Source organism: Dermacentor variabilis, chromosome 3 (genome assembly GCF_050947875.1).
Source record: "Dermacentor variabilis isolate Ectoservices chromosome 3, ASM5094787v1, whole genome shotgun sequence".
Classification (NCBI taxonomy): domain Eukaryota; kingdom Metazoa; phylum Arthropoda; class Arachnida; order Ixodida; family Ixodidae; genus Dermacentor; species Dermacentor variabilis.
The window spans coordinates 48,839,769-48,856,129 of NC_134570.1; the positions used below are offsets into that span (position 1 = coordinate 48,839,769).

Below are 16,361 nucleotides of genomic sequence, written 5' to 3' on the forward strand. Positions count from 1 at the left end.
GAGGGTGAGTGAGTACTAGAATGAATAAGCGAGTAAGTGAGGCCCTGCAAGATCATTTTGCCACAAGTTGTACAAAACATCATACGCGTGCGCATGCACAAAAAAAAACTGCAGCTTTCTTGCATATTTAGTGTTGTGTTAATACAAGTGCCACATCAAAGTGGCGCAAGAAACAAAAGGCAAGTGGAAGAGTGAGTGAGCAATCACCTTATCAGTGGCTGGAAGAAATTCTCGCTGAAAGAAGGAACGAAACTTCACCTGTCCATTGGCGTTTCCACCTACATATTGAGAATGTCACATAGTTGTTGAGTGTTGCAGAAGGAACCATGACAAACACCAAGCAAGTTCATTAAAGTGGCAATTCTTATATCCAACACAACATTTCGACAAACACACCCAACACTTCAATGCATGTTTGTTCAACAAAAGTGCAAAAGTAGCAGCATACGAGATGAGCAAGCCACAGTAAGTGCTAAAATGTACGAATGCTCTGCTTCCACGTGACGCCTTTCTGCATCTTTGCGTCAGACATGTACACTTTCATGTGCAATCAACTTGATTTTTTTTCGCACCTCTAGTAGGTGAACAAGCTTGCATTTTTCGCAAAACTAATAGTATTTGTCTCAAGAATACTCCAGAAATATTCAATCCGCTTCGTGCTTGGTCTGTATAAATCAAATTTGCTTAGAAATTGAAAATTTGTTATTCACACACCCCTACTTTTCAGCTACGGCCAGGGTAACAAGTATCTAGCTCTAAGCCACTTAGTAGTCCACCTGAGCTTGCCTGTTGTGCAGATACGCTTGCATTATGTTGTACTTATAGTTGGAAGCTGCGTTGGGCAAATTTTTTTGAAATTGATGCAAAGTGAGAATAATTCTACATGGCCTGATGACTGTTCTAAAGGCTACCATGTTGGACATGAGCATGTTTAACAAAGATTCCCCCAGTAATCAGGGCGCCACTCACATGAACAAAGTGTCAAGACTGAATGAGTGAGCGAGACAAGAATAAGCAGAGCAGTGCTGCTGCCGCATGTGCCTAGAGCGTCCAATGATTTTTGGTTCAGCATGTCATATTTAATATCAAAGGCCATAGATATAGACTGAGGAACTCACAATAACACATAAATGCACAAAAATATTCTTGAGCCATTCCATTCACTAATGCAGTGCATGCTGGCCATTCTATTTCCTCTCTAGGTATTGCATGCCATATATCTCGACTCTATTGAAATGCTTTACACACAAAAGCTTATTCTTTATTTTGTTTTATGCATATCCAGTCAAACTTCGTTAATTTGGATTTCACGAAACGGAAAAAAATGTCTGAATTAACTGAATGTTGAATTATCGACGGTATCTATACACTTACAACGTCAACACACTTTCATTTACTGAAAGAACCAGCAAATCCTATTTCCATTTTCCACAAGATTAATGCGGAAGCTGCAATTCTCATTTTTCTCGTAACTGATTAGCACTTGCAGCAGTGTGGGCCTTGCGACTTCCTTCATAGCATGGCTGCGGTGTGCATCTTCGTGAGACACGCTTTTTCACTACTAAGCACATTGCAATTATTTTTTTGCCAGTGAGCTGGTCGCGAACAGATTGTCCGTTCATCACAAAACAGGCTTGCATCGAGTCAAAACGAAATTACACGTCGCAAACACAGCGGATGAAACCACGGCCGCTGTCAACGCAATTGTGGACAGTGACCTTGCGGTTCTGAAGACCCATGGTTGACGCGCCCACCAAGTCTAAACGAAACTATGATTTGCGGCAACAACTGCGGACGAAGCCAGCGTTGCTATCGACGCAATTGTGGATGGTGACTACACAGTTTTGAATGCATGCGGCCGACACGCGCTTCGAGTAAAAACAAAACTGCTGTTTGCCGCAACCGCTGTGGACGAAACCGCAGGTGCTATCACCGCAATCATGGATGGTGACTACGCAGTTATGAAGCCACGCGACCGACATTGTGTTATGAGCGGTGGAGGTAAATGCACGAATATAGGCTTTAAAGGCGAAAATAGGGACGCAGCATTCGAGCGTTGCCATCATTCACGTACGATTTCAGCTGATGACTGTGGTGATTGTCTGAGTTATTGGATGTGTGGTCTAGTAAGTCAGAATTAAAGAAAGTTTGACTGCATTAAGTAATGCATACACCAGCCGGGAACAGAGGACAAGTTCGAAGTACGATTTTTCAAATTAACCAGAGTCGAATTAGCCAGGTTTTATTTACTGTAAATGTTTTAAGCAAGTAACTCATGCCTGCGGAATCACAACCTTAACACTAAAAGCCCGCATCGCCTCGACAAGTGGGACCGTGGTGTGTCTTACAAGCGCTGAAGTACAACATGTCACACATTCTTTGGTAGAAATGGACAGTACAGAAGCGGACCTCTCTATATGATGATCACACTGCTCTACTTCGGCAGTCGCGCCTGGTCGTGCAGCGCGTGATTTGAGAGGTGCGTTTGCAAAAACATGCATGTAATTTAACCATTTGGCCATTTGTGTTCCCTGAAGTTTACATTTATTTTCTCAGTACAGTCGCCGACTGATTTTTCGGACTCCAAAAATTCAGACATGTTCGATTATTCGGTCTGCTTCACGGCACCGCCATTCTTGCCATAGACCATAATGTATAACAACTGCCGAAAGTTCGGACACCTTGCAACCTCTCGTTCGATTTTTTGGACACTCCTTGAGCCAACTCAATCAACAGCACCATGCACCGACTCTGACTGGTGGATGGTTCGACTTGCTGAACGCAATTTTTGTTTTGAACGGAGCTTCCTTGCTGCCCCACGAAATGGCGCTACTGCAAATCCCCGCACATCATCATCGTTTCTGCCTGGTTCATGGCTACAGCCATTGCTAGAGCAGTTCCGTTCTCAGCTTAGTAAGCCATGTCAAGACAATACAGCCGCTGATTTGTTTGCTTCTTCATGCACGACGCTGCGAGTAGGCGGCGTTTTTCGTGTGTGCAACTGGTGTCGGCGTGATGGCGCGGTGATGTTTGCTTTGTGTGCTGTGTTGAGGTTGCGGTGATCCAACGTGGCATATGGAAACATCCATCAAGTGTCTAACTGCGCCTACAGTGCCTGCGCAGACTGTGCTGGGGAATGCCGGCAAGTGGGTGCCGGGAGGCCTAGGATTTGTCGCCTTCCGACATGCTCCCTACTGACGCCAAAAATGTTCTGCCGAGCATTGCGATTCTGGACACCGTCTCATTTGACAGTTTCACAGGTGCTGACACTGCTGTACTGACATGTGCAGGACTCAACAACAGTGAGATCATTCGTCAGGTTTCTGCTGCACCACCGGACGATGACTCCGAGTCGAAAGATGACACACCATGTGCTACGCTGCCGTCGCATGCGGAGCGTGTACGAGCAGTGACTGCGCTTTCAGCCGCCTATAGTGACCATATCACCCTCTCCGAGATTCAGGCTTATCTGATTGCGCGTAAACGGATCAGCATGCAATGACACATTCACGATTTCTTCAAGCCTAGTGCTGAGCCCGAATAAGTGCATGGAAATAAAGGATTTAGTTTTTTCTTTGTTAATCTTCTTTTTCAGACACCTGTTTATTTGGACATTTCCGCAGTCCCCGTGAGGTCCGAATAAACGGTTGGCGACTGTATATTTCATGGTGGCAGTGAAATTTCAATGTATTGAAATCGTGTATAAACACATTTAGTTATACTGAGCTTTTTAGACAGCTTTAGCTACCTATTCAGTGATCACCCTCTGCAGACTAGTGCTTGTAGATGAGTGCTACTGAATGATGAGTGCTACAGTCTGAACGAAGCGTGACAGTGCGTCCACTTCGCTCCGTCATTGTGCAGCCGCAGGGAAGGGCACATCGCTCATGTCTCTGAAGACCTTATAACACACTTTTCAATCAAGGCACCAGCCCTCTTGCCTTAGCTTCTGGCCTCTGCATGGCTCATCCTCGCTCTCGCAAGAAATCGCATGACCTACCACCCTCAGCAGCATGGGCCTCTCATGCACCATCAAATACTGGGACAACAGGATGATGACTATAGCACCAATGCACCTCGGCACAAGAAGTAGTGCTTATGACCTATCGCAGTACAAATATTATAAAATTGCAAGTACCTACCTGTGGCGAGTAGCCTTGCCAATCCATGCATTTCACTTGAGATGTCGATGCTGAAGTATTCCAGGAAGTATTTAGGCCAGATAGTTCTTGCAGCCCTGTTGAAGAGGAGAAAAGAAATCATTACAATAATGTTTTCCGTGAAAAGCCTGATAATGCTAAGGCATGCCTGCTCCTCTAGTGTAATAGCAAGCAGCAAATATCAAACAGCAGTAAAACTGTGTAAGGTAAATTTGCTTAATTTATTACAGCCATCTGTGAGAGAGCAAGTAACCTTTTCCTTTAACCCCTTAACTGTTTTATTATTCTTACAATTTCTGTGCCGAAACTGCTCACTTCTTTAAAACTTGATATCGGATATTTTCCTCCCAAAAAGCAAGTTTTCTATGTCGAAAAAAAAAAATTCAAGCGCATACCAAGTCAAACTAGCATAATAAAGTTTATTGCTCATAAAGAAGGAGGCCAGCTACGTGCTGGTAATTATCAATAAAAAAACAGCAAGAGCGCTGCTTGGAAAGTTTTACCATTCTGACTACGCCTTACCGGGTACGTCCAAAAACGGAAATCAAGGAGGCTTCATGGGGATGTCATTCATGCCGATGCACTGCAAGTCATGTGCACTGGCAATGGTGTCTCCCGAGCAGGCTTCTTCATTAATAAAGGGAAAATGAGGCGTCCACCTAATTGTAGCAATAGCTACAAAGGGAACCCATATCGGTTTGTTGAAAGAAATGCCTCGCAGTTGAAGATAAATTCGTCCTGGCCTGGGACTCTTAACACCGGACCACCGCCTTTCTGGGGCAGCCACTCTACCATCTGAGCAAGCTAACTAGGCGGCTAGCAGACAGCTAGCCACCTGGTTACAGCTTCGGGTTCCTGACTAGAACGAATTTTTCTTTAACTACGAGGCTTTTCTTTCAAGGAACCAGTATGGGTTCGCTTTGTAGAAATTGCTACAATTAGGTAGACGTCTCATTTTTTAAATTATTTACCTCTCTCCACCTTGCAGGTTTCCGCAGAACTATTATGTCAAACTCATGCCTTTGCTTCGAGTTATTGACAAGTTCGACTTCGCCCTGCCATCTGCTCGGGTTGGAGTCCCGGACCAAGATGAATTTTTATTCAATTGCAGAGCTTTTCTTTTGAGGAACACGTATGGGTTTCCTTTGTAGCAACTGCTACAATTAGGTTAACATCTCACTTTCCCTTTATTAACTGTCTACCTATCTCTACCTTGTGGGTTTCCGCAGAAATATTGCATCAAACTATTGCCCTGCCATCTGCTAGCTGCCTGGTTACAAGTTCTAGTCCCGGACTAGGACAAATTTTTCTTCGACTGTGAGGCTTTTCTTTCAAGGAACCCATATGGGTTTCCTTTGTAGCAATTGCTACGATTAGGTGGATGTCTCATTTTCCCTTTATTAATTACCTCTCTCCACCTTGCAGGTTTCCGCAGAACTATTACGTCAGACTTCTTTATCTGATGATTTGGTAATTTTGAAGTCATAGCTATCGTTTTCGTTTACAGTAACAAAGTAAACTGTGGAGTCTGAATCATTATCGCCCTAAGAGCTGGACGATCAAAAAAGGCTTCTTTTCCACAACAATGGACCAGAAACACATGCGTCGCCTCCACCAGATGCCATTTTTTTGAAAGAAACAAGAGTTGCCCTCTGCGATGAGGTTTTTTCAATTAATCAATTGCTGCTGAGGCACAGCCTCAGCGCATGAAGTGATGAAGCCGTTCGTTATCACACCACAAGCCATTCACTAAAGAATATCCAGCACAAAGAGAAAAAGAAAACTCTACAAACCAATTAAACACACAAAAAATAATTTAGTCTCCAAAGAAAGTCCATCATCAAAGTCAGAATGGGCCTACAGTTTCACAGTCTGCAGAAAAATCCTTGTCACCCCCAGACAAACAACTGGGATCCAGTGATGCAGGATTAAGTCTGGTTGCGACGTAGCGAACATGGGCATGTGGCCTTGGCATGGTAGAAGTCTTGATGCCGAACACCAAGTCCAATGGTTTGACCTCTGCTAACAGTGAATACCGTAAAAACCGGACTATAGGTCGATCCCCCTACTAACGAATTCTAAAGATGAAAAAAAATCTTTTTCAATGGCAAAAGTACCGAAAGACACCCTTACCTTGAAACAAATGTGACTCATGCACAATAGTGACAGTGTTTATTTAAATGCTGCTCGCATGTGCACCCGGCCAATTTTTAACAGTATTGTGCGACCATCGACCTGCGTGCTTGTCAGCACCTTATTAATGGCGCTGAGTGGCGAAACAAACGAAATACGCGCATGTGTACACATGCACTTACTTGCGCTATTTCGCCGCTCCGTGCCATGATCATAACGTGCTGACAAACACGCGGGTCGATGGTCGCGCGATACTGTTAAAAATTGGCCGGGTGTACAGCACTCACAAGGGCACGAAGCGTGCAAGCGCTACTCCGAATCATAGCAACGCAGTTGATTAGAGTGGCCCCAACTAGAGTTGTATGAGAAGTGCTTTTTCGCTGCCCAGTCCAGCAGAGGCACATGCGATCTCTACCGCTTTGAAACGGATGCATTCGGCTGTCACATGCAGCAATCTTACATGCAGCTCCTGGACAAGCTCCGCAACCTTGTCTTCCAGTTTTGCGGTCCGCCCACGAAATGACGTTTTCTGTTGGTTTGCTGCTTCTGTCTTTGCCAGTACCGAATGCTCTTTTCAGATTCTCCAAATTCGCGCTGTGCAGCGAGGTTGCCGTGGGCTTCCGCGCACTCAATCGCATTTTTCTTGAAGGCGATAGTGACTTGTCGTCGGCTTCCACTCATTTTGAAACAAAATGTGAAAAAGCAGCCTTTAACCAATATAACTTTGTGACAATGTAAACTCAAAAAGGCGGTGCCACAATGTCGCCATGACGCACTGCTGCGGATGGCGATGGCTATAGTGTACTAGAATAATACATTATTCTAGTACATTATAGCGATGGCGAAGGCGCTTCTTTACTTCATCCACCCATTGTTGCAAGACTTCCGTAGCTTTTCCACCAATGTCCAGTATAACAGACGAGGATCGACTTTTCACAATAGTTTTTTGAAAAATACTTCGACCTATATTCCGGTTTTTACGGTAGGCTTCACTTCTTCCACGTTGATCGGCACCTTCCTACATGCTATTAGGAGAATGTAGTGTTTTCACGGGGTGAAAACCGCAGCCGAAAGAAGAGGAGTAAGCAGAACCAAACGTGGTTTATTCCATGACGGCTCGTAGTGGAATGCGGCCCGGTGGCCGTATGACTGGGCTAATATAGCAAGCTGTCGCGATAGTCGCGGTGCCGCTATCGCTCAAGCGGCGATGATAACACAACACTCTTCCCTCTTTATTTTAGGGGGTGCACTTGTATCCTTATACAATAGTTAAAGAACGGCTTAGTATCGCTCGGGTGGACGGCGTTGTCTTGTCGGGTAGCGCCTGTGTGCAGCCGATGTCTCTGATGGAAGAGCGGGAGCTGGAGGGACGGACTCCCCGGGTATCGGCTCTTCTGACGTTGGCTGGTCACCAGTCTGACCTTCAGGGAAGACCAGGAACCCCTCCGAGAAATCTGAGTTGGATGCCCTTGGTGTCACCATAGGGCCGGCGCCTGCCAGCAGCTGGTCGAGATGTCGACGCCAGATGAACTTGCCTCGGGGGGTGGTTACCATGACTTTGTGCGAGACTGGTCCAGTCTTCTTCAGAACAATTCCACGAACCCACTTCGTTGGGCCTCTGTAATTGCGAACTAGAACACTGTCATTAACACAAAAACAGTCCCTGTTGCTCCTGCGCTGCTGCATTTGGGTGAACTGACTGTGCATCACCTTCCCCTCCACTGTAGGCTTCATTGCATCCAGCCTGGTGCGCAATCTTCTACCCATCAACAAGTTAGCCGGAGCTTCTGCAGTTGTAGGGTGAGGCGTATTTCTGTACGCCAATAAGAAGTTGTGAAGTGTTTCTTTGATAGACTCACCGGGAGATGACTTGCGTAGAGCAGACTTCAACGTTTGCACGAAACGCTCCACCAGACCGTTTGTGCTTGGGTGATAAGGAGCACTCACGACATGCCTGGCCCCGACGTTCCGCATAAACGCCTTGAACTCTTCGGACACCAGTTGTGGTCCATTATCGGACACCACCGTCTCTGGTACTCCGAATCTGCAGAAAAGTTCACGCAAGCAGGCAACAGTACGCTGGGACGTTGTGCTTCGCATAGCAAACACTACCGGCCACTTCGAGTGGGCATCTACAACCACTAAAAACATAGTTCCTCGAAAAAGTCCCGCGAAGTCCAAGTGAATTCGCCTCCACAGTGCGGTTGGCCATGACCAGGGATGCAGAGGTGCCTTAACTGGATCATTCCGTTGTTCCTGGCAGGCTAGGCAACTTCGTACCTTTGTCTCTAAGTCTGCATCAATTGACGGCCTCCACACATAGCTGCGAGCCAACTCCTTGCTCCGCACAATGCCGGGATGACCAAGGTGCAGTTCGTCGAGCACGGCTTCCCTAAGAGGGGACGGAATAACAACCCTCAGGCCATACATGAGGCACCCTTGATTCACGCTGATCTGCAAACTTCTGTCAAAGAATGGTTTTAAGCTCGCATCTCGCAAATGCAATGGCCAGCCTATGCTTGTAAGCTGGAGCACTTTACTGAGCACCGGAACATGTGCTGTAGCGAGCGCAGTCTGTTTAGCGGACACCGGCATAGAGTCTAGACGCAAAGGATAAAACGATTCCTCGCCTTCAGACGTACCCTCTTCAGGAACCTGGAGTGGGAACCTTGAAAAAAAATCTGCTTCTGCATTGTCACTGGACTTTTTGTAGACGAGCGAGTACTTGTAAGCAGACAACGTGACAGCCCATCGCTGTAAGCGTGCCGCTGCAATAGGTGGAATGCCCGTTTTTTGCCCCAGAATTGTTTGCAATGGCTTGTGATCCGTAATCAACGTGAAACATCTCCCATAGATGTAGAAATGAAACTTTTTGACGGCAAAGATAATGGCCAGCGCTTCTTTTTCTAGCTGATTGTACTTCTTTTCGGCCTCAGTTAATGTGCGCGACGCATAAAACACAGGCCGAGAGCTTCCATCTTCAGTTACATGAGAAAGTACTGAGCCCACGCCGTATTGGGAAGCGTCACATGTCACTTGCAAAGGTTTATCTGGGTCGTAATGCGCCAGGATTGAGGATGACGGCAACGCATTCTTGATTTCCTCGAATGCCCTTTGACACGATTCATCCCTGAGCCATGGCTGGTCGCGACGCAGCAGTTTGTAAAGTAGACTCGCCAGAGTACACAACCGAAGAACAAACTTCCCGTAGTAATTTACAATGCCCAGAAACGATTGTATTTGCTGTTTGCCTGTGGATGCAGTCGCTTTCATCAGTGCTTCTATCTTGCCTGGCGTTGTGCTGACACTTGCTGCACTGATAACATGACCCAGATACCGTAATTCTGTTTGGAAAAATAAACACTTTTCTTTATTTACTCAACCGCCGCGCTCAGTTAACCGCTTCAGAACCGCTTCGAGATTTGCAAAATGCTCATCTGACGTCTTGCCGGTGATGAGACCGTCATCCAAATAGCAGCTGACGCCTTTCATGCCTTTCAACACTGTGTCCATAATTCTTTGGAAAATAGAAGGTGCCGACGAAACCCCGAACGGCAGCCTGTTTACGGAAAAAAGTCCTTTATGAGTATTTAGTGTCAAATACTTTCTTGACGATTCTGAAATTACTACCTGCTGATAGGCTCAATTTAGGTCACTTTTAGAAAATTCTTGGCCCCCTGCGAGCGCTGTGAACAACTCGTTGATTCTCGGGAGTGGATAGCGATCAGTTTCAAGACAAGGGTTTAGGGTGGTCTTATAATCGCCGCATAGTCTTATACCACCGTCCTTATTTACTACTGGCACAACCGGCGTCGCGTAGTCACTTGTCTCGACTGGCGAAATGACTCCCATGTCTTCCAACTTTTTAAGTTCAGCCTCGACTGCTGGTTGCAATGCAAAAGGCACACTTCTTGCCTTCATAAATTTTGGCACGCTACCTTCTTTCAGGGACAATGTCACTCTTTCTTCTGTAATTGTCCCCAGTTCGTCCTGAAACAAACTCTGGTACTTGTCTAGAAGAGCGCGCAGTCTGGAACAGGCAGGATCGTCCCACCTGGAAGTAGCGTTAAGCTTGAAAATATGGCTCCAGTAGAGTCGGATGGCTTGCAACCATTGTCGACCTAGCAGAGGGGGTCCCTTTTCTCTCCTGACCTAAAAAGGCAGCTGGGCCCTCTGTTCTCCGTACTGCACAGCAACGTGAGCCACTCCGACAGGCTGAATGATGGTTCTGTCGAACGTCTGCAGTTTCAGCGTCGTTGGCACGACCTTGATGAAGGGAAACATTTGACGAAACTGATCCAAAGACATTATGGACACAGTAGCCCCCATATCCAGCTCCATTTCTAAAGGTATGTCTTGTACTTGTACCAAAATTTTTATCGGCTCCATACCAGGCAAAACAATTCCCTTCACGCTAACAAAAGCTTGAACGGGACTCAACCCCTTCATCGCGTTTCGACGCGCACCCTTCGTCCTTCTCTTCTTGTTAGCTTGGCACATTCTTTGAATGTGCCCTTTCTTATCACATTTGAAACAGATGGCCGCAACGTGCAGGCACAGTCTGCTTGCATGTTTAGCAGATCCGCAGTGGTAGCAATTTCCCTGCGTCATATCAGTTTTCCCAACCGCTCCGACTTTGTGAACGTCTGATATGCTTGATTCCGAAGCGTGCACTTCTGCAACGCTCTTTTTCGCCGCTTCCATGGCGAGTGCTCGTTCTACGGCCTTCTGGAAGGTTAGCTTGTTATCCTCCGCGAATAACACGTGCTGTATATCTTCTCGGCACAGACCGCAGACAAAGCGGACCCGCAATGCCTGATCAAGGGCGGATTCAAATTCGCATGTCTGTGCCAATTTCCGCAACTGCGCGACATATTCCAAAATTGACTCAGTCTCAAGTTGTGCTCTTCTGTGAAATTTTGTGCATTCGCTGATTACCGACGGCTTCGGTGACAAATGGTCACCAAGAAGCCTCTTTAAAAACTCGAAACCTTTAGCTGACAGCAATTCCGGCGCGGTCAACGACTTGAGAAGGCTGTAAGTCTTTGGGCCTATGAGACTCAAAAAAGCGGGTACCTTGTTGTCCTCGGGGATACGGTTGACCTTAAGAAACGACGACAAGCATTCCTTGTACGACGGCCAGTCGCTTGTGGACTCGTCAAAGGGCTCGATGTGTCCCAGTCGACCCACGATTTGCGCCACTGCACCCGCCGCTGCCGGACCTTCCGTTGCCATGTCAGCTTGCTGCAGAATTGCTCAGCATCCCATCCTCGTCGCCAATGTAGTGTTTTCACGGGGTGAAAGCCGCAGCCGAAGGAAGAGGCGTAAGCAGAACCAAATGCGGTTTATTCCACGACGGCTCGTAGTGAAATGCGGCCCAGTGGCCGCATGAATGGGCTAATATAGCAAGCTGTCGCGATAGTCGCGCCACCGCTATCGCTCAAGCGGCGATGATAACACAACAGAGAATGCGGTGACCACACCTCTGGAAGGTCGCCCTGGTCCAGTAGAAGGCACAAAGCACGGGCCTGATGCCCGACGACTTCACTTCTGCACCTGGAGCACTGGCGAACTCCTTCCTCCGCGCAGGCTTGTTGTTCCATGTCTCTCTGGTTTCTTTTTCTTCTGTTCTCTCTGCTTGCTTGTGGCTGTTGTTCTTGCTATTAAAACTATTCCTTCGGTGCCCTTGTGCAACCGCTGCAGCATCTCGTCATCATCTTCGCATGGCTGACCTTCTCCGATCACGGCACTCGCGCACTTGACACGTCAAACCACCCAAAGAAATATGAAATGGTGGTTAAAAAAAGAAGAAATTATCTGCCAAGTACAGCCATCTGCGAAGCGGCACACCAACTATCCCGCAAACGAGCGTGTCTCATTCAATACGCTCAAAATGAGATATTATCTCTAGAGGACAAACTACACTCATCCAAAACGGTTTTGGGACAGTTCATTCAGCAAGGACGAGCTGTGCTTGTCCAAAACGGCTAAGGGATTAAGGAACACAGCACTGATAGATTTTACTTTAGAAAGTACAAGCAGCTTAGCCTCATTACGAGCAGACAGTTGGCATTCAAGAAAAATTAAAGATCGGTGGTGGCATTGCCTCAATATCCACGCTCCAGCTTCCTGTGATGTCACCGATTTTGGCAGTGCAAGCACACGAAAAATGTTTATTAATTCATAGAAAAGAAAAGCTCACAGTGACTCTGAAAAATTAATCACCTGTGGGCTTTTGCTGCATAAGGGTACATTTGCATCAAGTGAAAAAAACATGAGTGCCAAATCAGGAGGTCACAAGTGGCAGTTGGCGAATGTGGCAAGATTGTGCAGCAATTGCTCGAATGGGTCTATGACCATTTTTTTGCAACATTGTAAAAAGAGGACCCACTGAAAAGCGAGTCACATAGTCACATAGTCACATGACCCAACCACAATACGTTGGCGTTCACTTGCTACTCTCAAGATGAGAAAGGCCAAATGTGTAAAAGCGCATGCTTTCTCGCAGTCTTAAATGAAATAAGGAACTTGGGACGTCAGTTAGTGCCATGTAACTGCAGTATTCTGCAAAGTGCAAGTATGGGTGACCTTCACAACACAGTTTGCCATGAGTGTACTTCTCGAGCATGGCATGCTGCATCCGCTGTCTCTTTAATTGCGATTAAGACTTGGGTTAAGGCATAATATATGGTTCGTATAATATGTGTGCCGTAAGACCTGCATTGTATATGAACACAAGCAATGTTTTGTGGCATTTGTTGTGGCATTTGTTGGCGAGTTGGACAGCGCTCGTCCGTGTCGTTTCTCCCTGCTTGTCCCCGTAAACACCGCGCTGTTCTGTTTCAAATTGTGGCATCTGTTGTTGACAGAGTACATTAAGAAACACCCAATTAAGCGAAAATACTGAGACTTTGAAGACCCACTATTGTCACTTGTGCAACAGTTTCACAATCAATTAAAATAATTACTAATATAAAAGTCAGACCCACCTTTACTTGATACTAAACATTCTTTTTTTCAATGAAGAAAGGGAAACAGAGCTTCAGAATTGCAAGCTCGATAAGTTAGCGAATGTTCATCTTCGTAGCGGAACCAGCATGACGAAAGATAACACAATGAACAGAAAGAAAGGGACAAAAGAATGCCGAACTCACAAATTATTTTGTCAGAAAAATGATACACATAACTACAGCAAAACAAAGAACTCCCTAAGACGACCTGATGTCCCCCCAGTGGTAGTGAATCTTGAATAATCATGTCTGTAGTGTGTAGCCAGTGTTTGGATTATTCGGTACTTCATTTGCAATGCCTTCCACAATTTTAGGAAGCAGTCATATGCCCAATTTGAGTAAGAGCTGGACCTTGCCAACCTTAAGAAAAATAAAGTGCAGGTCTTACATGAGTAAGTACGGTAGCATGCTCTCTCGCCTGGACGTGCACAGAGAGGCATTGAGAGATGAAAGAACTCATGTTAGCTGCTGAGTGACCAACAGCCCAAAGTATATGTACGCCAGAGTGATAACCAGCATGCTAGATGAAAAAAATATAATGTCTGGTAGGAATAGAATATAGTACTATAATAAGTTTCCTTCCTTCTTGCGCTTACCACTCTAAAGAAACGACACTTACCAGAAGCATGAACCAAGTCCCGACCCAAAGTCCATCATAGAAGCTGGGGCAAAGGCTGGATTTAGGTGTCGAATCTGTAATGCGAGAATTAAAAAAATAATAGACACACTATAGAACCTGTTGAAGGCTGCACAGCATTTCATACTTAGCAGACAATGCTGCAGAAACTAAACAGGCAGAGCATTTGTTTTTTATCTGCAACACTTTCTACACAATAACTACTTCACGTACAACTTGCAGATGTAAGGTTGCATTGAATCGCACATTATTTGCACACTTTTGTGCTTCCGGTATGCGACGTTACGTCTTATCTGTAAAAGGAGTGCCCTGTGCGTAAAAAGCAGTAAAAGCAGTGCGGGCAGACGAACTGCATCTGCCGCACCTTCGAAGCAAGTGCACTTCTGTCTTATCCCCCAAGCCGAGAAGTTGCTTCCCTTGCCATCCGCCAGATGGCACAACCTGTCGGACCAGCAGCTCGGCGCTTGTCTGCAAAATCTACTCGAAGCCGAAAGCAGTTTCTGCTACATTCTACAAAATGCAGGCAAATACAGATGTTTAAATACATCTCAAACAACTTAGAATACAATATGCTACCCCGTGAGCGATGTTTGCTTTGGATTAGATAAGTAGTTTGTGGACAGGAATATATTAAAGTCCACCGGCCAAATATGGAAGATGCTGTATATGAAAAGAGTACAAGTCCAGATGGGCAGTGCTGAGTCGCTCCAGAGCTGTTTTGCAGCAACAAGCAGCCTCAGCTGTCAAGCTGCCTGCTTCCATTGCAACACTTCTGGTCATTAACAATGAAGAACATCTTTAAATAAAGCTGAACGTGTTGTACAACCAATAGCTACAACGCCTTGATTAAATTCTGGTTAATTTAAGTTTTTAATTAATGCAATCCCAATAGAAGATACCGGCCAGTGCTCATATAATTCTATAATTTCGCTATGTTGATTCTAAAATGGGCCCCCACGGAATGATTTGAGCCTGACGGGTCCACATGCACACACTTGAAGCTCATGGTAGCAGCATCTGTCTTGTTGGCACTAACGCACAATGAATGCATTAAAGGCACAATCTTCCGTCGAAAAATACAGTTTTTAGGACTATATATTGTAGCTGCTGAAGCAAAAACGATTGGGCACAACGAGTGCTTACCATTTTTTACCTGATTCTAATCCACACCACCTCCTTTCCAAGAAAACTGGTTAAAGGACTACCTGCCTATCGCCATTGCCTACGAACGAACCTAAACAGCTTTCACAGCATCAGCAACAGCCCACCTTCAGAGCAAGCGTTATAATCATTACAAGAAGGCAGCAGAACAAATTTCTGCATCATATGGCAACCACAGGCTGCACTCAGGCTGTAAGTACAAAACATCACTCAAAAGAAATTACCTCACATGCTGGGCTAGTGCACACGGAGCCCCATCATGTGTCTTTGTAGCTTCAAAGAATTGCGTGTCTCAAAGGACATACCGATAAAGTCGTTAGTGTAAGTGTGGGCCACCATCCCATTGAAATTGTAGCAGAATGGCCAGGGACGTGTGGAATACTAAAAACCCTGAACTGCTGTGAAAGCTGTTTAGGTTCGTTCGTAGGCAATGGCGATAGGCAGGTAGGAGGGGGACACGTTGCAGTAAATACGATGGGCGTTACGCATAAATAAATGCTTCACTCTAAATTACGCATGTGTTTATCTCAGTTGTGGTTCCCAGAACCAGAAGGCATGTGACATCATTTTTCTTTTCTTGCTATTAAGTTACGTGCATGCTAGATCTGGGTGCACATTATTTTCCCTACGAAGTCATAAAAAATTTACACACATTAGAATCAGTAAACAGCACTGCCAAATGGTGCCAAAAGGTGAATTAGATCATTTTCAATGCCTCTTCTCTTAATATTACCTTTTGGATAAATTAACCAATTTCATATGTTCCACCAAAGTTGAATTAATTGAAGTCGACTGTATTGGCGTTTTGCACAGAACAGTTGACTTCTTTGACTAAACGTTACTCACACACACTGTCATTTCCTAGGAAGCCTTCTATGCCTTCCATCGCAAAGCCTCTCTTGACATCCTCCTTTTCACATCAACAGGTTCAATTCACCATTTATCAATCTTGTACGATCAGTCACACAATATTCATGTTGTACGATTCACTTTCACCTTTCCGTCTTGTCTACTATGCATTTAAGTCTTCACTGCAGAAGAGCCAACAGAAATCAACTGTCAAATTGCTGAATTTCTATGCAGCACTAGTGCAAGTACCACATGAATATACATGCACATACTGACATCCTATACTTCCTAATGCAGTTCTATGGCCGGCAAGTCCCTCTTACCTCATGAAAGACGTCGTGGACAGCCGCATAGTTTGCAGCAAGCTGCGCCACAACATAGCTGCGTGCTCCAAAATCATCATACCTGCCC

At 45.6% G+C, this 16,361-nt stretch overlaps 1 protein-coding gene across 4 annotated transcripts in view; it reads right to left on the reverse strand.

The window, feature by feature from the left end:
- Positions 1–16,361, reverse strand: part of LOC142575555 (uncharacterized) — a 426,302-nt gene that overhangs the window by 179,262 nt on the left and 230,679 nt on the right. For 3 of the 4 annotated variants that reach the window (XM_075684995.1, XM_075684992.1, XM_075684994.1), the window contains 2 exons: positions 16,274–16,355; positions 13,923–13,996 (listed from right to left, as the gene is read on the reverse strand). In XM_075684995.1, coding sequence (XP_075541110.1) covers positions 13,923–13,996; positions 16,274–16,355 — 156 coding nt within the window. Of the gene's footprint in view, positions 1–207; positions 279–4,142; positions 4,238–13,922; positions 13,997–16,273; positions 16,356–16,361 lie in introns of all 4 variants that reach the window. The other variant, XM_075684991.1, reaches the window with a different exon arrangement.